At 31.7% G+C, this 24,490-nt stretch overlaps 1 protein-coding gene across 1 annotated transcript in view; it reads left to right on the top strand.

The window, feature by feature from the left end:
* MYO16 (myosin XVI) overlaps positions 1-24,490 on the top strand; it is a 722,870-nt gene that overhangs the window by 494,697 nt on the left and 203,683 nt on the right. Inside the window, exons 24-25 of the mRNA XM_051984178.1 lie at positions 18,170-18,245; positions 23,401-23,576. Coding sequence (XP_051840138.1) covers positions 18,170-18,245; positions 23,401-23,576 — 252 coding nt within the window. The remainder of the gene's footprint in view (positions 1-18,169; positions 18,246-23,400; positions 23,577-24,490) is intronic.

Genomic DNA, 24,490 nt, shown 5'->3' on the forward strand with positions numbered 1-24,490 from the left:
TTATAAGAGTTACTTCTTATTTTAGAAAGGCCATCATATGGAAAAATAACTTGTCTAATGTGACTCGTGGTCAGAACCAGTAGCAAAGTATAGAAGACATATCTTGCCTCAACACAAGCAAACATTTGCTAACAAAGCTAACAATCCACAGTGGAATGGCCTGCCTTCTGAAGTGGTGAGTTTCCCATCACTAGAAAGCTTAATGATTATTTAACTTGGGATGCTGTAGAGAGAGCCCCTGAGCAGGTACAAATTGTACTAAGTGAACTCCTAGATCCCTTACAATGCCGAAATTTTCTAAGATTTGCAAAATGTGCTAACCATTGTGACAAGGGTGTCTTCTCTTGAAATGTAATGTTGCTCTGACCTATAACAAGGTGATAAATGGATCAGGTCAAAAGATGGACATCTTTGCCCTTAAACCTGTTTACATAACATCTTTTAAATGTGGATCAATAGGTGTTCAATTTTCCAACTCTACATGTGTCAGAAATACCTGTCTCAGCTGTCTTCTCACTTTCACCATAGGGAGATTTGTGGGAGACAGCTTGTATCCTAGGCAGACTATGAAACTGAACCTTTAAATCAAAAGACAAAGGAGATGGATTAATCAATATGGAAGCTTTCATTTTATTTTCTCTTTTTTTTCCTTCTCTCTCCAGGCTGAATCCCCAGACATAACAATCAAATCAGTCTAGTCTAAGCTGTGCTGAAGCTATTAAAGGTTATTTGACAAAGGCATTTTCACTCACAGAAAGAGCTATTTGTTTTTAACTTAAATCTGCATTTGTTCACCTTTTGAACAGACTTTTTGAAGAGTTAGAACCAGAGAGACCATGTTGCTAACTCAGCTTGCTTGTGATATTTTATCATTTCCAGTGAAATACTGTATTGGCATAAATTGTCACAGATTTGATGATGAAAGTTCACTTACTCAGAGTTTTGTTAGAGAAAACACAAAAAGGTTTTTTAAAGTAATCTCATAGTTTCATTAAAAACTTAATAGCTTTTGTAATCTCCACTTTTATATACTAGCAGAGAGAAAGAGAAAGAGAGAAAGAAAGAGCAAGAGAGAGATCGAGATCATAAAGTTATACACATGTATATATGCATTTATTTGTGGAACACATGCATAGGCATATATGTGTTGTGAAATATGCATATATGTTGTGTTATGACATGTATAGCACATGGCTGTTTTATATAATAAATGAATATCTATTCATGTGTACATTTGTGTGTATATTGAATCTTTATATATAAAGATGATCTATAGATACATTTCTTAATTTTCTGGAAAATGAGACAATCATCAAACACCAAATATGAAGCTAAGTATCTATTATATTTTAGGCATAATGCTAGTCCTTTGGAATACAAAGATAAAAATGAAACAGTCCTTCCCTCAAAGAATATATAACAAAAAGTATGTGCATATATTATTTACATACACATGGTTATGTATGTACTTATGCCTTGCTTATAGAGTGTCCATATTATGCATACATGTGACATACATATAATATACACATTAGTGCATCATTGTATATACTATATGCATATGTGTAAATGCATGACATATATAGATATATATTCAGTAAACCAAAACAAATTTCCATTTGTGTTTGAATATATATCTTATTCTGTATCTTGAATTTATAATCTCTCTAGCATATTTCCCAACATGTTCTCTGGATTTTATTAACCATTATATTGATCAAAGTTCTCAAGCCTTCTAGGCTGTTCTCTATAATCTTATTATTTCATAAATTGTTCTCCTGGTTTAGCACATTTTATTCTGCAACATTCTGTTTGTCTTAGGTTTTTCTAAAACCATCTCATTTGTCATTTTTTTGTGAAACAATGATAGTCCATTTCTTTACCCATTACATAGTAGATAGGGACTCTCTCTTAGTTTTTGTTTTTGTTTTTGCTGCAACAGAAAAAGATGCCATATATCATTTCATGTATGCGACTTCTTTTTTTCTTCATTGATATATTTAGAGGATATGCCTACTAATAATTGTATTGCTAAATCAAAATGTTTGCATAGTTTAGTCACTTTTGTAACTAATTATCCAAATTGGTAGAATGGCCAGATTAAGTTACAGTTCTATTAACATTCAATAATGTCTTTTTTCCTGAAGCTCCAACGAGTAAAATTCTTCTTTGTTTTGTTTTCTTCACTGATCTGAAAGGAATGTGTCTTCAATTCCTTTAATTTACATTTCTTTATCAATGATTTGGAGCATTATTTCATATGGTTACTAATGGTTTAGATATAGCCTTTCAAAACTTCTCGTTACTATTCTTTGACCATTTATCAATTAGAAAATGACTTTTATTTTTATAAATTTAAATAAATTCCCTATAAATCTTAAAAATGAGAAATTTAAAAAAGAAACTTGCTACAAAAGATTTTTCTCAATTTCCTGTTTTCCTTTATCTACATTATTTTCATTTGTGGAAAAGCTTTTAGCTTTATGTAATCAAAAGTGTCTATTTTATGTTCTGTGATCTTATCCATTTCTTCTTTTATCATGAATAATTTCCTTAGTCATAAATCCAAAAGATAATCAATTTCTTCCTTATTCTAATTTATTTTTATATCTTGTTTTATGACTAAATCATGTATCCATTTTGAGCTTTATGGGTTTACAGTGTGAGATATTCGTCCATATATAATTTCTGCCAGGTTGTTTTCTACTTTCCAAGTTTTGTCAAATTCTGAGTCCCCAAGAGAGTACACATTCTAATAAGAAAAGATTATACTTACACCTATACATATATGCATATATTTTATTTATGTATTATATATTTATGAAACATAGAAATCTGACATAAAATAGTCCTTGGAGTAGGGAAAAAAAAGTATTCTAGAGAAAACTGGGATTCCAATAAGTGGTAGAGAGAAAGTCATGTATTCCTTACATGGGGAATAGGAAGTAAAAAGATATAGACTAGAGAATCATGATGTACTATATAGGCAGAAAAGCAGGAAGATCTGCCTAGTAAGTTTATGAGAAGTAATATTTATTAAGGTTAGAGTGTCAGGAGACTGTCAGGATGTGAAGAAATTTAATCTCAAGAAGATTTTACATTTGATAATTAAATGAACAAATAGCCGATGGTATGTATTGTAAATTAGGTGGGATAACATGATCACATCTGTAATATAGGAAAATTCCTTTGATGGCTGTATGGAGGATGAATTAGCAGATTCATTTTCAGCAAAGTATGTTAATTGATTAGAGTGTTCTGTTTTGAAATGGAATATATGTGTGTGTGTGTATGTGTGTACATATATGTAATTGCCTTATGCCTCAAATCATACCATTATTTAGCGTAAATGCTATACAAGTATTTTTATATTCCCAGCAGATCTATAGGATAGAATGGTGTTTACAACCACAGTAGATGTAAAAACACTGAGGCCAACATTTTAAGCAACTTGTCTGCTATTTATAGAGTTAATTAATGGCAGATCAAAGGCCAGAGCTGAATCTGAATATTGATAATCAGCAAAGATTGACTTAACAAATACAGTAAGATATAAAGAGGAAAATCTCCCAAGGAAAGGAGATAGGATAAACCAGAATGACCCAAATGATAATAGAATCACTAATGAAGAAGTTGGTATTTGCAGAAAGCAATAATTTATTCCTCTTGACATAATCAAGCTTCTGCAGACTCATCTTGTGATATACTAGAATCAAAGGACACCTAAGAGATTAGCACTATTTCTAACTTTGATCCATAGTCTTTATCATCCCTCTATCCCCACCAATCTTTACTAAACGATTTTGCAGAATTGCTGATCAAAATAATGGTACAGCCTAGTAGTCACAATTCCCATAAATTATTTTTATTGGTCAGTTGTATGACATTTTCATCTCTTAGATAACTTGACTTTATTAACATTCAGGAGAATGTGTTCGCCTGAATATATCTTAACATGAAAATCAAAATCAAACATACTCACACAAATACAAATGAAAAATTAAGAAGAAGTCATGTTGCTCTTTATTGAGTCAACTTTTAATGAGAAGCAATTCACACTGATCCTTCTCCCATCCTATGGCCCATACCTGCCTTTAAAGGTCTATCTCTTTTAATACATAACACTTAAAATGATGCACCTAATATTTTTTGTTAAATGACTATAAAGTTTACAATCTCCTTTTCCATCCCTTCTTTCCTCTGCTTGGTTGCATCATTCACTTAACAGATATTTATTAAATGTGAACTATATGCCAGATATACTGATGACATCAAGATAAAAATAATTTTTGCCCTCAAGGAACTTATCTTATCTATGGGAGATGTACATGTACAAAAGGAGGAAAGTGCATGTACAAAAATAAGTTCAACATACAAAGATATATCATTACATTGTTAATAGAAATTCTTTTCAGAAACTCAAATCTATATTTTCACATAAGCTAGAAATGTGGAGAAAAGTATTTTTCCTCTTACAATGACACCTCCAATGATTCATCATAATATATGCATTCTGAAATGTCACAGGCTACAGTATAGTCTGGAAAATTTGGTTGCCCTTAAGTTTGTCTGCTTTTCACCCTGAATTTTCTATTCTTTAAAGTAGGAATGTTTTTCTCTTATTATTATGGTTGTAAGATAAATTTTTACTTTATTAGAAGTATAATTGTAGTCCTATTATTAGTATTTTGAAATGTATATTCTCATATCGTAGAAAGACACACAAACTACAAACTAGTGTAGTTACTCAGCTTTTCAAAATAGCCCTGCTTTTCTTTCTCTTTTTCTTCTTTTCCTCCTCTTCCTTCTCCTCCTTTTCCTTCTCTCCTCCTCCTCTTCCTCTTCTTTCTCTTCCTCCTCTTCCTCCTCCTCCTATTCTTCATCCTCTTCTTCTTCTTTTTTCTTCTTCCCTCTCCAGATTAATTAATTTTATCTAATACAAGCTTTACATTCTTCTTATAGATCATTTCAAACCATGCCATTGCAAACTACCATTCTTTGATTTGATCTTGAGGTCTCTATAGATCTTATCACATCATCACATCAGTCAAAGAAGAGGCAACTCAGTAATCATCATGGTAAATGGGATGGTGGCCATCCTTGATTGGCTCCTGAAATGATGCTGCCTTTTCCTTCTATTGCCCTATCTAGTTCATTATGCAAAAATTAAGTGACAGTTCCTTTGATGACTCATGGCTGCCAAGAAGAGTGGAAGCCTGAAATTTCTACCTTGCCAACCAATGAAAGTAGCCAGTCACTCATGGGTCTACATATATGTTTTTCATGACTTAGATCATCCATGCTTAAGTAATGAGTGTTGCATTTGAACTTTTGGTATAGAAACACTGAAAGCTATCTTGAGCTATTTATTTTTCAGTTTTCTAGATCCATTATGAGTTTTCTGAATTCTTGTGATTTCCAAAACTGCCTGTAGTATTCTCATAGTTTCCTAATAAGCTCATGTGTTTTCTCTTATTTTTTGAACATCATGTCATTAGAGGTCATACAATCAAATTAAATCATTTTAAGAAAAAAGAAAACTCAGGTTTAGATTAGAAGGTTTGCCCAATATCAAAGTGAGAGTCTGAATTTGAATCTAGAACTTTTGACTCCAAATTTAGTACTTTAATCCTCTCACCATATTATTACTTGCCACTTCATTGACCTGTCTGGTATTGCCAATATATTGGAATATTACCTTAGAGAGAAATTTATAAATCAAATATATTTCCATAATCCTATCTATACTATAATTGTGATTATTTTCTTCTAATCACATTATCTACTTTCATTTAAAGAAAGTAATCTGCCACTTTTTTCCCCATAAAGCCTTACATATATTCCTGTATTTTGTCTTCACTGTATTTTTTTTCTTATCCAGAAGACAATGTAGCCTGAAATTAGGAGGTTTTATTATACTCCTTCCTTCAAACAGACCAGTTATTTTAAAATGTTATCTTTAGTGGTGATAATTGTGATAATATTTTATACTTGTATGGTACTTTTAAGTTTACAAATGGATTTTAAGTTAAATGAGATCAACCATTTGAACCACTTTCTGGGAAAGCATACTGTTTATCATATTCTCTACCCAGTGGAGTGACAGATCACTCACAAACCTTGCTTCCTGCCCCTTAAGCCAATTCCCAGCTCTGATTAAAAAGTGTAAGATGACTTCAGTCCCTGGGGTAATTTCACTTTTTTTTTTTTTTGCAGTTTGAAAGTTAAAATAGTTTAGAATATTTTATGTGCATATTAAATCCACTCAAAGAATTCTAAGTAAATAAATGAAGCATGCTTTCAGCTTAACATATCTATCTCTATAGAATATACATAAGATGTTAGAGATTCTGTAGAGTAGTCTTAGTTTCTTTATCAGTAGAATCAGGTAGTCAAGTTTTTAATTTGCTATTAAAATTTATTTTATTTTATTGTATTCTGTACCTCTTTTTACCAGGTTGTGTCTAGTTTCTTTTCTGACACTGAGAAATGTGAGATTTATAAGAAAAAAATGGATTGAGTGAAATTCTGCCTAGATTTATTCGTGAATATAATTATAGGAAAGTTCCCTTTTAAAAGATCACATTTTCTTACACATCTAGGTAGGTTTTGTTTATTTTCTTTTCTGATAGAACCCAAATATTTATTTTCTCATCTCTACCTTTGAGCATTATAATATAAGTGAAAAACTCTAACAGAAATAACCTTGACCAGGCAGTTAGCTGTCACAGTGGATAGAGCACCACTTAGGAGGATAAGAGTTCAAATGTGACCTCAGACACTTAATATTTATCAGCTGTGGGACCTTAGGCAAGTCACTTAACCCCAATTGTCTTGCAAAAAACAAATAAACAAGCAATACAATAGAATATGGCCATTATCTAGAACCTGGTGTTATATATAGTTGATGTTAATAAGATCTATTTTTTTAACCACTGATGCTTTGATAATCATACTCTATGACCACAGTCACAGACTAAAATCTTTTCTCAAGAAGTAAAATTTTGAGTCACCAAAGAACAAAAGAGATGGATTGTTCCCATAATTGAAGGAGGAATAACAAGTGGATAGTTTTCATTCTCATGCAGAGCTAAAATCAGGATTGAGCACATTCACTAGATCTTCTGTGACTGATTTCTAGGAATACAATGGGCAGATATGGGTGGGTCTGTCAGAATCTACATTGTTGGTCAGACTACCATATTGACCAGTACACAGATTCATCAAAGTGGAAAATATTAAAAACAGTTTTTTGCCTAATCATTGGTAAATCAATAGTTTTCCCCATGCTGCCTGTAAGCCTATACATTAAGCCAAAATGCTCTTGCTTTCCAATCAAGGACATGAATTCTAGTCTTGATGGTAAGAAGCCTTTTTGATGGTGCAGTCTCAACTCTGAAATCCCCTGCTCTTGATGATTAGCCAAAGCAGTAGCCTGACAGCCTTCAGTGAAGAGGAGAATTTATGTATGAAGTTTGATGTTTCTTTTATTTTTACCTCTTTTCATCCAAGAAACCCTCTAGCTGGAAATACTGTGATTCCAGCAATAGTGTGACTTTTCTGCTCCCCCTTTGGTGAGGAGCTGACATAAATTATTTTTTTTTAATTTTATTTATTTTGATTCTTTGGTGACACAGCATCAAACTTACAAACTAAATACAAAACTACCACCGTTACATATTTTATATCCCATTCTTCATTTGGCACCCACTGAGAAATCTGTAAATGAGGATTGCTAAGGAGTACAGTATAAATAAAAAGGATAGATGTCATTTAGGTGTTTAACACTTAAATGATATTTTTGAAAATGAATTTTTGTGGGGAAATATTTCTTTAAAATATTCAGGTTTGGTATTAGTTAACATGGATGATTATATAACAAAAAGAACAGCTAACATTTGCTGTGTTTTCAAATTCAGTGAAACACTTGTATTATTATTTTTACATTATATTTTTTCATAATATATTATTTTATTTGATCTTTATAACAACTCTTGAAGGTTATTTTATAGATGAGGAATCTAAGATTGAGAAACATTTTAGAATAACATGGCTAATAAATTTATAAGGTTGATTTTCCTTTTTTTTTTTCAAATCAAGATCTTTCACCACTATAATATCTAATGACAACATATTAGCTATATTATGTATGTGACTATCACACTAAAAAGAAATGATGCCATTTAAATTTCCACAAGGAAAAAAAATGATGGAATTTGAAATCAATAAAATAACAACAAGAAGGATAAAACTGTAATTTCCAATACTTTTCATTATTTGACTCCTGCCTATATTTCTGTTTTTCTTTCATTTTCCTTAGAATAAAACCCAGAGAAGAAATGGGAGCTAGAGGCATGATATGTGTTGGAATCTGAACAGTTGCCAAAAATTAAATCTGAATTTAGCCTTCCAGTTCTTAAGCTACCCTAGCTGTGCCCTTGACAACCATCCTAGGATAAAACATCTTTCTTTTCTTCCTGTTATTATAAAATCTTCTTAGGCCCTGGCTTGGAGTCATAGGCAGTCCAAAGAAATTGTTCTGTATGTGATGCCATCCAATTCATCTGTGATATTTTTCCATTTCATAGTCCCCATCTTAAGCACTTATTGAATCCATAGCTATCCAGGCATCTCCAGAGAGGTACAATGACCTATTTTTAAATTCTCTTTGGCTTTATACCATTGTTATATCCTTTTATAATATACCACTTCTATATCTCATTTTATAGTAAATAATCTTACCCTGTCATATTGGGGGAGGGGGAACCTGATAAATTCATTACTTCTCAGGAATCAGTTACACATAATATGTAAATTTTGCCAGGGAAATCTCCATTTTAATAAGGGTCAATTCTTAACTAACTTTATTTAGAAAAAATGCAGCACTAATATTGGAATTATAAGAATAATGGACAGCTTAGGAGAGGATAATATTTAGCAATAGGGAGCATCCTTCATTATCATATAGAAAAAAATAGATTGATTACCTTTTTTTTGCCTGAGGCAATTGGAGTTAAGTGACTTGCCTAGGGTCACACAGCTAAGACATTAAGTGTCTTGAGGCCACATTTGAACTCAGGTCTTCCTGACTTCAGATGCACCATACCATCTGTTGCAACTGAACAGTTCTCATTTTGAAAAAAAAATCTTTCTGACTCTTGTAAAGTCAATGATGTGGTATCTGAAGATGGAAATGAAGGGATAAAGAGATCTGATTTCTTGCCCCTTGAGGTTCAATCTTCTTTTTACAGAACTAAAAAGTGTCAAAGGAGGAAGGAAAAGGACTCATCAGTTTAAACCTATGGATGAGCCCAAAGCTTCCAGAAGAGGACCTCCTTCCCTTCCCCCAAGGCTGTATAGCCATGAATAGAAATTAAATATTGAGGGGTGGGACCTCCTCTCTCCTACCAAGAAAGTACACTCATTCTATTTTGAGTATACACATTATCTTGTAAGAGTATTTCTCCTGTGGCTTCAGGTCAATGCTTTCATTGATATGGCAGTTGATACTTGATTTATCAACAAGGAAATTAAATACATTGAGGATGCTGAGGACATTCCAGATCTGAAAGATGGAACAAAGAAAGTCAACTTTCTGTTTTGATTTTTGGCTGCCTTGCATTGGTACTGAAACTTAAAGATGAATTCATCAATAATATCCCATAGCCACTGGTTGGAAGTTCAAGAGGAAAAGAACCATTAGCACTGAAAATATAATTGAAGAGGTTTCAGTAGTTGTAATAGGATTCAAATCTCTGTTCCAAGAAAGGCCTACCATTGACTTTCCATATATATGTCTATAACAACTTCTTACATAGGATCAAGGAACTGGCATTGTTGTCAACTTGTGGGGTACTGACCTCTGCTTCTGGCCAAAGGCTGTTCTTGATGACCCTTTCTGTCAGTTTCTTCTCACTGTTTTCATATATATCCTGAATCTCGTAAACCTTTTGATCAATGACATATCTGGACACCCAGATTGCCTGGAGCTCACACACTTTCTTGTCTATATGGTCAGAGATGGTTTTATGGAAATGATGGATAAAGTTCTTGATCACTTCTGGAATCATTTGGAATGCCTCCTCTCATATTAGCATTCACAGGCCAGGCAGATCTTGCTTTGGGTCTTCTGTATGTATGTCATAGTTGCCAGGGTAAGGGTAAAAATCATATGCAGCCTTGGTGAGGGATACATTTTTGTGATTTCAGAGAGTTAAGAGTGATCAGAGAAGAGTAAGTCTATATTAGTTGAACATAGAATCCATGAAGGGGGAAAATAAAACAAAAAAGTCTAGAAAGATAGATCAGAACTAAATGTTAGAAAGCTTTAAATGCTAGGATACAGCACATAGAATATGGAAGCACTAAATGTTTTTGTGTAGGAAAAAAGGGAAAATATGGTCCTATTTTGTACTTTAGGAAGATTAGTTTGGTGATTGTGTGAAGATGAACTGAAATAGTAAACCATTAATTGGAGGCAGAGAGCCATGAAAGCAATGTAGTCAGGAGATGATTATCTGGTAGCATCATAAAAAAAGAAAAAAATTGGATCATGTAATATCATGCTCATAGAAGATACCTGACTGATTAGATGAGACTGGGGAGGATTAAAAGAGAGGAAATAGTTATCGATGACCAAGGTTTCAAACTTCTGTAAAAGTCGATAACTTTCCCATCAACAACCAAAGGGAAGTATAAAGGAAAAAGATTTTATGTGGAGTCAATAATGAGTTTAGTTTTGCTCCTGTTGAGTTTTATGACCTGGAAGAACATTCATTTTCTCCCAGGAAGTTTGAAATGTGACACCTGAAATAAGAAGAACAAAAGGGATTTTAGATACATAGATTTGAATATCTTAGAAAAAAGAAGATAATAAACATATAAAATGGCATTATTTGAAGTAATAATATTGTCCCAATAAAATGCCTTATAAAGTTGAATGGGAGGCACTTTTTTTTTTTGCCTCTGTAAGTGCTGTATAAGTATAAGCTATTATTTTTACCCTTTAGGGATCCTTTCTCAAAAAAAAAAAAAATATATATATATATATATATATATATATATAAACCAAAATTGAATTTGGTCAATATATTACACTGCTATCTTTCATTATCAGATTCTGTCAGTATCTATTCAGTGTTGAATGGCTGCACAGAAAAATGAATGGATATGTCAAGTCAATAGACACTAAAGCATTATTGCAAAAATCACTTAAAATGGTAATTGTGGGTTTCTTTCATCAAAATCTTATTGTGGTTTCCCTTTTCTCAGTGGAAGGATTGTGATGGCTACTAATCTACATTTGTACAATGTCTTCATTTGTGAATAGTAATTTACTTCAGGGTCTTACACAAGTATTTTGAATTTCTTACTTATTTTGCTTAAACAATCCATTGTTTTTTTAATGTTTCTGTGAAAAATGTTTTCATTTTTCAAATTGGAATTTATTCAGTTGATTCATATGACCCTGACCACTTCATGCATTGTCATTTATTTATTGGAATCCACTTTTTAAAAAAATAATAAAGACCTTTTTTTGGACCTATGATATTTTCAACATTGTTTAAGTAATAAACAAAAACAAAATCAATGCAAAATAACCAGACAATGCTTTAATAATTACAAAACAATTTGCATAAATTATGTCATTCAGTCTTTACAACAACACTGTGAGTTGGCCTTTTAAAGTACTATTAGTCTCATTTTTATAGAAAGTTAAGTGACTTGCTTATGGTCATCTAGCTAGTAAGTGTCAGATTGAAACTCAAGTTTTTTTTTGTTTTGTTTTGTTTTGTTTTGTTTTGTTTTTTTAATAATTCCATGTCCAAGCTTCTTTTCACTATATCTTACTTCCCCACCAAGTTTACATGGACTTCTCTCAGTTTATACTCATCTTACAGAAATATATGGCAAAAATTCCCAGTTTGTGATAAAATGAAAAATGAAAAACAGAAAGCAATTATTTTAAAATTATCAGAGGACATATAACAACTTCTTCTGAATGCCCATTGGTTACTTATAGAAATAAGACAAATATTCTTATGCAAAGTTTAATAAAAACTTCAAGTCTATGGTTATTTAATCTAAAATATTCATGATTTCTCTAATTTCTAGGTATTTTTAGAAATAAGCTTTCAGATGCCTTTTGTTTTCACATTAAAGGCATTTGTGAACATACCGCCCCTCAACCATTCAAATTTAATTTTTCTTTGAAACAAAGTACAACAGTAAAACAATTATACTCTTACATTCTGTCTTAGGAGTCACCTCTCTGCCAAATATTCTTCTCTGCCATTACTGTTTTGATTTTGTTTTTTCTTTTTTTTTTTTGCTGAGGCAATTGGGGTTAAGTGACTTGCACAGAGTCACACAGCTAGGAACTGTTAAGAATCTGAGGCCAGATATGAACTCAGGTCCTCCTGACTTCAGGGCTGCTACCCTATTCACTGCACCACCTAACTGCCTTGGTTTGGTTTGGTTTTTAATTAATCAGATCTAATTTCTTTTTAGTGATCTATTCATGTTAGTTGGTGTAGCCATTCTATTGTTTGGTTGGTTAAGCTTATTTTAATCTGTATTGATGTATGTGTCTTTCCATGTTTTCTTCTTTATTCCTCATATTTGTTGTATCTTTGTGGGGATAATATTCCATTATATTGATATACCATAATTTTTTCAAACATTCTCTAATTGGTGAATACCCACTTTGTTTCTACATCTTTACTTCTACAGTGTTTACTGTTATGATTTTTTTTCCCTGCATACTGGAGTTTTACTTGTCTTTCCCTTCCACAAATGTATATATGTATATGTGTGTGTGTGTGTGTGTGTGTGTGTGTGTGTGTGTGTGTGTGTGTGTGTGTATTCTTGAAATAGTCCAAAAAAGAATTTGATTAGTGTTTCCCATGGAAACATCCTTATGTAGAAAAAAAAATTAAAGCAAACCATTTCAGATCCTAAAAACTTGAATTTTGTGATAATTCAGATGCAATATGCATGAATCTTATTCAGTAAAACTTAAATATTTTTCATCCTTGCCATTTCATGATCAAAAATCACGAGAATCTAATCCCCAAATCAGTAGCTTTTGTCAAATCAACTATTCTAGAAATTAAGAACTTTCAATGAGCCTTAGCAGGTGCTTAATCAATGCTTATTCACTTGAACATCTGTGTGAAGCAAATGACTTTTGTGAACTAAAGGATTTTTATATTTGAATACATTATTGTGTCTTTTAAGGATACTGGGAATTGTAATATGATTATTAAGTTAGCTACTCTCCCTTTTATGATCTCATTATATCTTTGTACTGAGAGGTGGTATAGGATAATGGATGGAACTGGCAATAGAATCAAGAAAATGTTAGCTTCAATCTTCTCTCTACTACATACTCTTTCTGTGCCTTTTGAGGAAATACTTATCTTCTTAAAGAGCTACACAATTTTTCAAGGTCCTATATTACAGAAGACTTGACAATTCACATTAATGAGGGATTGTTTATTCTGGGAATCTCCCAATCAATTAAATCAAAAGTCCAGATTAAAATAATATTGGTGCTGTTCTTAAATGCAACAAAAGGACATTTTCTTCTTAAATAATCTCTAATTAAAATTGTTATTGTCATGATGGTCCCACTGTGTTAGAATTCAAAAATAGTTTTCAACACAGAATTAAAAATTAGTGCAGTATCTGATATTTAAAACAATGCTAGCATAATAAACCTCACTATGATCTTTGTGACATCTGTCTTATGAAGGAAGAATTTATGACAAGAATTATTCATGTAATATATAATAGCATCCTGCTATAAATATAATTGATAAGATTATTTAGAAACAGGTGTATATTGTCATTTTTATGAGATATAATGTCATATGCTTTGAAAACATAATGGACATAATTAATTTCACAAATCAGTAATGAGTCCTTAATTACATATGCACAGCTATGTGATATAATTATATTAATTACATAATTATATTAATTATGCTGCAATAACAGTTTAAAACTATTTACTTTCCTGCACCTTCCTGGTTAATTTATTTCATTTGCTTTGACTTTTTAAAATTAGAAATAAATTATTTTTAACATGGTAAATGTACACATAGTGGAGACTGAAAAATCACCTATTGTTATAGGCATCTAGCCCAACTCCTGTAGTTTTCTAATGAAGAAAATGAAGGCCAAAGCAATTAAGTAATTCATTTTAATTCATCCAGCAAGATTATTCTCCTTGGTTTTTGTTTCATGTGTGCAATAATGAATAAATATCATATAGCTTGACTCTGCCCCACCAAACTAATCAACCTTGGTTTTTAACAAACTACTTTCTAATCACTCACAGGCAACATGATAATAAGAATGTATTGTGATTTGTGTCCAAGTAGCTTAGCTGTTTATGACATAGGATCCTAGATTTAGATCTGGATGTGATCTTGGTGGCCATCTGATCCAATTCAAAATTTTTAACAAGTAAATTAAGGCTCAGAAAATTGCTCAATGTCACACAGCCAGTAAAGAGATTGAGAAGGGATTTAAACACAATTCCACTGTTAGTGAATTCCAAGGTTTATTTTCAGAATAAGCTACTTTGCTTCCTTTGTTCTCTAATAATGAACTCTAAACCATCAATGTAATTGCAAATATGTGGCTTTAATCATTTTGGTATTGTTTTTATTATTTATTCAATTTTAATCTCTCTTTCTGAATATCTGTGAACCCATTTGGAGTTTTCTTGGCAAAGGGTTAGTTTGTCATTTTCTTCTCCAGCTCATTTTAAGCATGAAAAAACTGAAGTAAATAGGGTTAAGTGATTTGTCCAAGGTCACATAACTAATAAATATCTAAGGCTAAATTTTAATGTAGGAATTCAGAAAGACTGCCTTCAGACCTGGCAATCTATCTACTATGCCATCTAGCTACATTGATCGTTCAAGTTTCAAATAAAAGATCATGTGATAACTTGTGGTTCTGCCATTTAAACTCCTCAAAATACATTATTTGCTAATAAAAATAATATTATTTTTATACAAGTAAAACATTAGACATCCATGGACATGCCATATGTGTGTGTGTGTGTGTGTGCACGCGTGCATGTGTGTAACATTAATTTAAAAAAAATTATTTGGAATATTTGGATGAAAGAACTATATTGACTATTGCCTAAAACACTTTCAAAAGCGTATATGTAAAATTACTACTTGGATAATAGATTCTTAGTATGTGATGATAATGGCATTTACATAACAATCTTTGTAGAGAATTATGAAAAATGCTGATATATTAAAAGATATAGTTAAATTAATTAGTGAATTATGAAATAAACATTTACTAATCACCTAATATGTACTAGCCATGGTACTAAGTACTAGGGATACAAAGAAAGGCAAAAGAGTTCCTGTTCTTGGAGAATCACATTCTAGCAAGGGAAATAACATATAAACAACTACATACAAATAAGCTACATGCAGGATAAATCGGAAATAATAAACAGAAAACACTCAGATTAAGGGGGATCTGGGAAGGCTTCCTGTAGAAGATAGTATTTTAGACAGAACTTGGAAGAAATATAAGTAGCAAAGAGGTAGAATAAGGACAGTCAATGAAATTGGATATAGTTTTACAAAATGAGAGCATGATGAAGAATTTGGCCTTCACAGGTTTAATTATTTAATTTGAAGTGTTCCCCTTTAAGTTCCACACAAAAGCATAAAAATCCATTCTAAAGCCAAATATTGATGACTTTACAATTATCTCCCATTTTGTATATCAAGGCTATGCTATTTTCAGCTTCATCAGAAGCAGCTGGTGCTGATGTAATCAGAACTAAATCTTGGCCTTTGGATTTAAGGATTTCATGTGCTATTGTTGCTTTAGTTGCTGTTGTTATTATTATTTTTCCACTCTAGTATCCTGATGAATGATAAATAGTTTCTTTATTTAGAAAGCCAATAATCTAAGAAGAGTTACAAAATACAGATACAAATCATTAAATAGAATATGAGTGTTTAGAGAAGATACAAAGTTCCATGAGGCACCCAAAAAAAGTTGAGAATATTTGGAGTTAAGGTAAATCAAGGGAAGCCTTATAAATATCAGCACCTTGAAAATGACTGATTCAGGATGTGAAAAAATTGGAAAACTAATACATTGTTTAGTGTATATTGGAACTGTGGACTGACCCAAACATTTTGGAGAGAAATTTGGAACTATGACCAAAGCGTTATAGAACTGTGTATGCTCTTTAAACTAGCAATACCACTACCAAGTCTGTTTCCCAAGGGGATTAGGAAAAAGGAAAAGAAGTAGAAGGAAAAGTTCTAAAACATTTATAACAATTCTCTCTATGGTGACAAAAAACTGGAAATTGAGAGAATGCCTATTGATTGAGAATGACAAAATAAATTGTGTTATATGATTGTGATGGAATACTAATGATGAGGTCTTGAGCAATTAGATAGGGTTGGCAGAGAAAGACTAAAGTATTGATGAAATTACTCTTTGAAGCAAACAAGGAAGGACACTTAGGGGGATCAGTTTAACCTTATAGTCCTATTGTCTCTGGAGGTCACCCAGTTAGAAATTCAAGTTATTTCAAATTCCTGAAGTAAAATTTCCTCTATAAATATGGCCATGGCTCATACCATCTTTACTGAATCTCTTTTGGGTCAGTCCACCATGGCATTCTGCCTCATTGTGTCGTTCCCCTCCTCTTCATAACACATGATGACTCTTCTCTCATTCCCCCACCACACTTCTGGTATCTTTCTCCTTATATCTAATAATTCTTTTAGGGTGCTAAATCCCATTTAGGATTTAGCCTGCTAACTAAGGGCATACTCTAAATTCCTTGTGTGTTCCCTTTCTCCTAGTTAATTATGAGTTCCACTAGGGAACTTGTCTTTTTCATTGTTAATTGTTAAAACCTCTTTCCTAGCCAACTATATGTTTCCCCAACTCTATTTCATATTTACCACTCCTGATATCTACTATATCTTATCATTTGTCTGGAACCGTTTCTAAATAAAACTACTAAGTGAATGGCTTTTGTGAGTTCTTCACATGACTGAACCCCAGCATTGCCTACATCAGTTTGGTGCTGCACCCCAACCATATAATTTGCTCTCCTAAATCACATCACTACTGTGCTAAAAGAAATGATCAAATAGTTAATTTAAAAAAAAACATGGAAAGTCTTGCATGAAATAATAATGAATGAGTAGAATTAAAAAAATGTGTATGCAGTGGCAGCAATGTTATTCTAAGAACAGATAGGTAAGACTAAGTTATTGTTAATATTACAAATACTCAAATCAACTACAACCTATGAAGGAAGATGTCATTTATCTCCAGAGAAAGAACTGATAAGTACAAATATGCATGGTATGGTTTTACATACACATATATATCTGTGTCTAATGGTGGCTATTTGACCACCGTGGGGAATGGGAAGGGGGGAGGGGGGAGTGCACAACAAAGAACTAAAGAAAACCCAGAAGGAAGTGCAGAAAAGCAGAGCAGATTTGAAAACATTGTGTAGTGTTTATTACACAGCTTTTCCACAAAAAAAAAGTAAAGAGAAATGGAAATTCATAGTTTCATGCTGAATCCCCCTTTTTTTTTTTTTTTTTTTTTTTGTATTTATTGTGTACATGGGCTTTTTTTGGTCTTTTTGCATTTAAGTTCAAAATGAATATAATTTTTTTTAAAAAAAGAAAATGACTAATTTAGAAATGAGATAATCAGGTTTGGATATGTAGAAATACCCTTAAATTATTTTAAGAGTTTCCATTGAAATTATCACATTTTAGTTCATAGATATTGAGAAATTTTGCTTTTTAATAGAGTTTTTTGAGAAGTTTTTGGTCCTCCCACATGAAAGGAACTACCTGGCTAGAAGTCATTACCATTAGCAGTTGAACTTATGAATCAGAATAAGATTTTGCAAGTTAAAGTGCAAAAGGAATCTATTGTTTAAATATGAACAATTATAAAATGAGACTGAAATGATGAAGTACTGAATTTGATTCATTGTGAACTTTGCAACTTACAGATGCTTTCTTTTTATGAATAATTTAACACTTCAGAAAAGTCAAGTTATTCTTTAAAGAAAATAATCTTCACAGTCATGTTTAATCATTAGTAATTATGCTATTTTCTTTCATTACAGGTAACTTATGAAGCTGTTGGAGCAATTGAAAAAAATAAAGACTCCCTTTCACAAAATCTTCTATTTGTAATGAAAAGTAAGGCTTTTAAAAATACTGTTAAAAATGCCATCATTTCTCAATTCTCTAACCCTGAACACAGTTTTATAAAATATGCCACCAACCAAAGAATAATTGAAACACAGTTTGCATTTTAATGCCCTGAATAATAATGGCCTGGCTCTTGGAGCACTATACATTGGTTACAATTTAATTTGAAGTCCTGTAGAAACCATAATTTAACTAAGCTTTTAGCAGATAGAAATGTAAAACACCTTTATATAACATTAGTGGTATGAATATAAAAAAGCTTTTCTGTGAGGACTAATGAAGATGAATCAGACTTCCCAAGTTATTTAGGTTGCAGCAGGGTGAATTTCATTACTTAAGATGACTCTGGAGTGCAGCTTGGAATGGTGTTTTATTCTTATATATATTTTTAGTTACTTAGTAGCAAGCAAGATTCACTGAGAAGAAGAATCCTATCATTTCATTTTCCTGCATGTGTGAATATATCCTGAACTTAGCTTTTTCCATTTAGTAATGCTTTCATTAATAGCAGTTCTACAGTGATTCAGATTTTTCTAATAACTATTTTCAATTAACTAAATTAAATTAAATTAAAAGTGGCACTTTCTTATTGTTATACACGAAGTAAAAAGAGACTGTTTTTTTTTTCTTTCTTTATGGAAATGATATTGTGGTGAGCTCTCATAGTTTGGTTAGAACTTATTTTCAATCAAATAGAGCCCACAGTACCTTATTATGGAAGGGAGGAAGTAAGGTCTTGTTAGCTTTTACACTCAACACTAACTACACAAACAATATATTGGCTCTTATAAATGAGCCCTGATATTTACTATGTCAGATCATATAATCCTAGTTGCATTTTAAAAGCTGGCACTATTGACAAAAATATGAACCTATTGTTATAAAGAGTATGATGAAAGAAATGAAAGAACTGATCCCAGAATATATTACATGCTCATTGATTGTCACTTTAGAAATCTTCAAGTTCTCATTTGTTTGAACTTTCTTTTATAATGTTCTTTTCTTTTGACAATAATCTTTTGTGAAGAAAAATTTAATGTGTACAATGTAAATTAAAGGTATTGTTTTTCAGAGAAATAGAGTAACTTTTTTTCTTGCTCATTGTGTTCTTGTGATTATACAAATATAATTTCCAGTGAAAATGAAACCCCATTTATCTTAATAGAGTCCAGTATTTATAGACATTTTTCTATGATCTTATAATGAAGTTTTAAAAGGGAATAAGAAAATATTGTTTTTATTGTAAATGTAATAACTCTTAATACATTCAAGATTAAATGTATTTTGAAATAATATGAATATTTATAATGTGGAAATAGAAATAATTAAATATATTTGGAATTATATATGCATATATATAATTGGAATAAATGAAAAGAAAGGGAAAAACATCCTCAGATGTTCAGGCTTTGTCATGTAAGCAAATGATTTTAAGAAGATAAGATGTTCTTTTCATCTCCAAAAAATTTTTAATGGTCCCCTTTAGAATAAAGTTTAGACAGCATTGGCTGTCATGCAACCTAACATCACTCTTCTTTTTCTACTTTATCTCATCAAGAACTTTTCTGGTATATAATAATATTTTAATAAATACTTGTTGACTGACTTCACAGTTCAACACTTTAGGTAGACTACAAAATAGCTATCATAAGATTTCTCACTTTTGTATCATTGTATTCTCCTTGCCCTGTAAGTTATTAAATTTCTATCCTAATGCATCATCTCCTGAATCATGGTCTAAGCCTCTCCTTACCATCCCTTCCTAGTTTTATCCAACATGTCAGGGCTTGGCCATGCTTCAGAACAAAGCTTGAATGTATTCTCATCATATAGCCTCCCATTTCAGTTGTACTCCTTGCTCATTAAGACCTCTCATAACTATTGTTTTAATCCCATCTTATTCATTATTTGGAATATGTTCCATGTCTTCTTAGTAGATTCTGCATCCTTGGGGAAAAGGAATATTTCCTACTTGTTCTTATAGAAGTGGGATGAAAAACATCAGTCCAGGTTTATTTTAAGGTGTCTTTAGAATGTTAATATGTAAGGTGCTGATGTGAATGAGAAACGGATTACTAGGGATTAACCAAAGAGATGGTCAGTGGATAGAACACCAGATCTAGAATCAAGAGGACCTAAGTTCACATATGGTTTCAGACACTTGATATTTATTAGTTGTAAGATGCTGGGCAAGTCATTTAACCCCCCACTTGCCTCACAGAAAGGGAGGGAGTAATGAAAATAATTACTAAAGCAAAGTCTTTTAACTAAATTATCAGTATTTGATCTAGAAGCCAAAGCAAAAAAAGTCAGGACCTTTAGGTAACTCGACAGGAATCCCTAAAGCTTCAGAATTTCGATTGCAGATACTCTCATTCCCTTCTTTCGATTGGTACTGATATTTTAGCATGGCTGGAAACAAGATTCTCCATGACTCTTCCTGATTTAGCAGCCCTTGTCATTGGACTATGGGCACAGATACATTTTTTATAAAATGTGAGTTCTGACAAGTTGAATTGAATTGAATAATTTAATATCAGTGGGTATAATTAGGTAAAATGTCACTTGAATCAGTAGCTAGATAATTCATTTGGATAGACAGGATGTTAGTAAGGCCAAGATTTCAAGTTCATTGTCCATATTGATGGACTAATTAACTTTTCTGTATTCCATAGACATGAGCAGTCCCCTTGATTACAGGCAGCTTTGTTTCCAATGTTTCCATTTAGTTGAAAGGAATACTATTGAGAGTGTGTGGGCAGATAAACACAAAGTCATTTCAACTTCTGAAAATTATGTAAAGCATATTCTTTTTTATTATAGATAATAATTTAGATTTAACTTTATAAATGAAGATATATTATTATACTATATAAGTAGATTTAACTTCATTATAAAGGATAATATTTTATCAGAAATATGTCATAATTAATAAATACCTAATTATGGAAGGCCCTTCATTAAAAACTATATAAGGATAAAATAGATAGATAGATAGAGATAACTACAGACAATAGCCTTTTCCAGTAGCAGTTCACAGAGACACACACACATACCATCAATGTATGTTTGAAGAAATAATATGTAAATTTCCATATTGGCATTGAACATAAGAGGGAAATAATTTTGATTCTGATACAAAATATGACAGTCAAAACTTAGATTATGTATTCTACACATAAAGTTGATCAGAACACTTAGCATTCAACTTTATAAGGTTTTGAACCCCTGGAAAACAAGGAATGTTTTTTCTTTGTTTCCTCAGTACATAGCATGGGGTCAAACATTAATGTTCCCTTTAATATTAAGAAAAGATGCTTTATTTTCAGATCAGTAATATTTTTCCTAGTTTGTAGGATAGCTTTTTGAAGTAACATGATATAGAATTTTTTCACATGTATATATTCAGAGCTTTTTCCTGGAAAAATTATCCTACATCTTTCAAAACATGGTGGAAGAGTTCACTTATATGTAAAGAAAAGTAAAAAAAAAAAACAAAAAAAAACCAAAAACAGATTTGAAGTCAGATCTAGTTTCAAAGCCATTTTTACTATGTAATCTCTTTGGATGACTATTTGCTCATCCATAAGTGAAAGATTTGGTCTCTGAGGTAATTTACAACTCTAAATCTTTATTCCTACCAACTTTATGTGGATTGATAATGTTTTACAGAGGAAAGGTGGAATCAAATAATTGCATGTTTCAGAACAGTTCTTTCTTGACTGACCATAGAATTATTTCTGGAGGGACCTTAAAGGTCACCTCATCCAATCCTATCTTTATATACATTATGACATTGAGTTTTAGAAAGATCAAATTATCTGTTCAAAACTACACAGGAGGTAAGCAGTAATTATTCAAACCAAATCTTCTGACTCCCCTTTCAGAAGCTTTATTTTTCCTTTTTAATATTTTGCATAGCCTTTTTCGTTGTTTTGCAAAGTTATTAATGTACTTTCCAATTTTTGTTTGTATTGTCCTACCCAGGGACTTAGTCAATAATAAGTGTGATTGCTATATATAGAATCAATCCATTCATTCAATTATAGTACACAATAAAGGATAAAATTGCTTAATTATTTTGGTTTGTTATAATCACGTAATCTAATACTTTTCAATTGTGTTAACTCTGTGGTATCTCACTTTAGAGCCAGAAAATAGAGAAACTTTAAAATTACATCTACACTGATATACACTTGTGAAGGATCACTAAATACCCTCTTTAAATTAAGATATTAAACAGTTCTTCTATTGAAAATAAACAATTAAATAACATATTCAAACTTACCAATAAAATAAAAATCCATTCATTCACACTCTACGGCCTCCTAGAAGCAAGGAAGTAAAAATATGTTTTCAAAGTTAGAAAAATGTATGTGTCTTAGTGTATATACATACACTAAGACACATATATTTATATATATATACACATATATATATGTATGTATGTATGTATGTATGTATGCATGTATATTTGCTGCCACTACTACTGAAAAGAGTCACTTCTCTTTATATCTACTTCTGGAAATCATAGAGATAGTATCGCTTTCCCTTTGAATAATAAAAAGACAGGCTAGACCAAAGAGAATGGGACTGACAATTTGACAAGAAAGATTGGTTTTTGGCAAATATGTACCAGGTATTTTGGTGATTGTATCCAGTGATGTCACATAAGACTGGAAGAAATAGGTAGGTACTTATTAGCCAATTAAAATTCCTAGCCCAGAATTCAAAATTAAGAAGTAGGGATCAGGAATCCAAGTCAAGAAGTTTAGGCTATAAAAGAAAAAGACAGTCAAGGGTCTTGAACTGGAAGACAACAGTAGCTGCCAGAATGAATAGTGATACAGAGCTGAAGGCTCTATGAGATGAACAGGAGCTTCCTATAGATACTTTGTAAATGTCTCCAAATAGATTTGGGTCTATTAGATGATGATCATAAAATATATGTTTAATAGGGAGTGGGGCAGTCGGGGGGGGGGGGGCGGGGTTCATAGACTAAGGCCACAATTGACACAAAAATATTTGAGTTGAATCTTTCTCACACTTTCAGTGATCTAGGCACATAAATTGGGGAATAAATTTAATGCTGATATAAAATATGTATACCTTTACTTACCTTGGACACTTATTTATCTTTCAGCAAGTGAAAATATAGTGATCAATCAGTTGTTCCAATCCAAACTGACACAAACAGGATCCCTCATATTTCCCTATCCTTCCTTCAAAGTTCGATGGTCCAGATCTAACATGCTCAGTAAAAATATACCAGCTGCCTCAGAAACCAGTGAAACAAAGAAATACCTGGAACTCAGCAAGGTGAGAATCTTTTGTGACCCTTCTCCCTATCAAATTCTTAATGTTTGTCTTAGTAGTCTTTTTATTTCTTTTAGTCATCTCTACCTTCATATGGGATATAAATGGAGGGAGATAATGACTATATATACTAGTCATTGTAAAAAAAAAAATCAGAGAAAGAAGGTACTTTCTTCCTGGGATAATAGAGTATACTAAAAATTCAATAGCATGTACAATATTAATAATTTTATTGGTTGTTTCTGAAACATCCTATTTATGTTTCATCTCTATGACTGTCTTTTTGATAAATGGGAAGTAACTTCAGGGACAGTTGACTTAGAGGGATAAACACAGCTTCCCTATTCTGTTGACATTAATCACTTCAGAGATTTTTGGTCTCCAAACAATAAATTGTAGATTCTTGTACAGACATGGTATACTTTTCATGGACTAGAACTTTATATTTTTAGTGTGTTTTCAAGGTATTTAACTTTTCCTTCTACTTATCTTTGATTTTATATTTGTTCCATCCAAAATTATATTATATGGAGATATAATCTCCATAATAATATATTACTAATAACATATAATTAATAACATATAATCTCCATATAATCTCTCTAAATCTTCTGCCTATTTAGTAGAATAAAATGGAACCATAAACAGAATTGAGGATTGATGAGTATTGATGAAGCAATCTAGGGTTTTGTTGTTGTTGTTGTTGTTTTTTGGATTCAGCATTTCTTCATTCCCCTTGCTTGTCTCTGCCAAAACTATAAAAAGACAGGAAGAAGGCCAGCATAATCAATTAATAGAAATGTTTCCCTATACCTAGTTGGAATGCATTTTGCTATATTTGTTCAAATAAAAGTGTAATTGTGTTTTAGAGTGGTGTTAGAAAAATTGTATGCTGCTAGATATGGATAGAAAATTAT

Source organism: Antechinus flavipes, chromosome 3, assembly GCF_016432865.1.
Source record: "Antechinus flavipes isolate AdamAnt ecotype Samford, QLD, Australia chromosome 3, AdamAnt_v2, whole genome shotgun sequence".
Lineage (NCBI taxonomy): Eukaryota > Metazoa > Chordata > Mammalia > Dasyuromorphia > Dasyuridae > Antechinus > Antechinus flavipes.